This window comes from Cebus imitator, unplaced genomic scaffold (genome assembly GCF_001604975.1).
Source record: "Cebus imitator isolate Cc_AM_T3 unplaced genomic scaffold, Cebus_imitator-1.0 Scaffold14, whole genome shotgun sequence".
In the NCBI taxonomy this organism is placed as follows: Eukaryota; Metazoa; Chordata; class Mammalia; order Primates; family Cebidae; genus Cebus; species Cebus imitator.
The window spans coordinates 11,280,740-11,282,441 of record NW_016107329.1 but is presented as its reverse complement, the minus strand read 5'-3'; the positions used below and the strand labels follow the sequence as shown (position 1 = coordinate 11,282,441).

At 54.2% G+C, this 1,702-nt stretch overlaps 1 protein-coding gene across 13 annotated transcripts in view; it reads right to left on the bottom strand.

Annotated features, from left to right (window-relative positions):
* The window catches only part of MCF2L (MCF.2 cell line derived transforming sequence like), a 212,943-nt gene that overhangs the window by 15,564 nt on the left and 195,677 nt on the right, over positions 1–1,702 (bottom strand). For all 13 annotated transcript variants that reach the window (XM_017502483.2, XM_017502537.2, XM_017502520.2 and 10 more), the window contains one exon: positions 596–665. In XM_017502483.2, the coding sequence (XP_017357972.1) occupies positions 596–665 (70 nt within the window). The remainder of the gene's footprint in view (positions 1–595; positions 666–1,702) is intronic.

Below are 1,702 nucleotides of genomic sequence, written 5' to 3'. Positions count from 1 at the left end.
GTTCTGGGGATATAGGAGGTTCTGGGGTATAGGAGGTTCTGGGGATATAGGAGGTTCTGGAGTACAGGAGGTTCTGGGGGCACAGGAGTTTCTGGGGTACAGGAGGTTCTGGGGTTATAGGAGGTTCTGGGGTACAGGAAGTTCTGGGGATATAGGAGGTTCTGGGGTATAGGAGGTTCTGGGGATATAGGAGGTTCTGGGGTATAGCAGGTTCTGGGGATATAGGAGGTTCTGGAGTACAAGAGGTTCTGGGGCACAGGAGGTTCTAGGGGTACAGCAGGATCTAAGGCACAGGGGGTTCTGGGGTAAGAAGGTTCTGGGGTACAGGAAGTTCTGGAGATACAGGAGGTTCAGGTGTACAGGAGATTCTGGGGTAGAGGAGTCTCTGGAGGCACAGGAGATTCTGGGGGCACCAGAGATTCTGGGGTACAGGAGGTTCTGGGGATACAGGAGTGTCAAGTTATCTCAGCCAAATTGAAAACATTTGTATTTTGCGATTTCAGTTGGTCAGAATAGGAACTTGCAGTAGAATTTGAAGTCATTATTCAGTAATTTTAAGAAGTTGTGACAAAATATACATCAAAAAACCACATACCCTCTCCAGAAAGCATCTTCCAACCAGCTCTGGGCAGTCTGTGTAGTTTTCCAGCTCCCTCAGGAATATCCTAGACAACAGTATGAAGGACAGCTCCGGTCACACAGCATTGGTGATAAAAACGATAAGATTTTTCAGAAGTCTTTTCTGCCTTGCTCTGGAAAACGTAAGCCATGATGTGGCAACAGTGCCCCACCTGACTTGGGGATGCTGCAGCCCACGCCTGTCCTGAGTACCAAGTTCCCAGGCACCAGCGGGTGCAGCCCAGGGCTGCGTTCCTTTATGTTTCTGGCCTTGGTTGTAAACAGAAGCTGGAGAGAGCTGCTTTTCCCTCAGCACGAACAGGCTCGAAGGGCCACAGGCAAAGACAGAGATGGGACCTTTCAGGGCCCTGGAGGCGCCGCCCCCATAAATGGCTGTGGGTCTGTGGGTTCTCTGCAGACACCCTGAGCCCTGGCCCTAGGCAGTGCCAAACCCGGGCTCCTGGGCTGTTTGCCCTTTAGTTTCTGACTTGCATCTGTCCGCTGGAGGAAGTCTGGCCGGGGTAGGGAGACTCACCTGGGCATGGATTCGGGGAATGAACACTACAGCTTAAAGCTGTGGGGACCCCGGTGTGTAGGACTGGCCGAGAGCCTGGGGGCTGTGCGGACAGATGCCCAGGGACGATAAGGGACATGAAGGTTCTACCAAAGCTCTATGGAGGTGGAAATCTCCTGGGTGGTCAACTGCAGACGTGCTGCCTTCCTGTAAGTAGCAGGTGAGGCGATGATCATGGCAGGGGGCGAGAAGCAGGTGTCAGAATGACATCCCAAGCACTGTGAGTCCCATGGCTGGTGGGGCATGCCGGTCCCCAAGCGAATGACCGCGGGAGCCTCTTGCCCGGGCTCCTTCCAGGACACATAGCAGCGGCCATCCACTGCCGGCCTCCCCAGCATTCTGCACTGCACACCCACCCTGCACTTCCCATGAGCTCCCCCAAACTGCATTAAAGTAGCCAAACAGCTCAGAGGAGCAGAGGACAAGCATTCAGACAGAGCACCTGCACTGGAGAGGCCACGGGTCGCTCAGAGGACAAGCAAGTCAGACAGAGCAATCGCACTGGAGAGG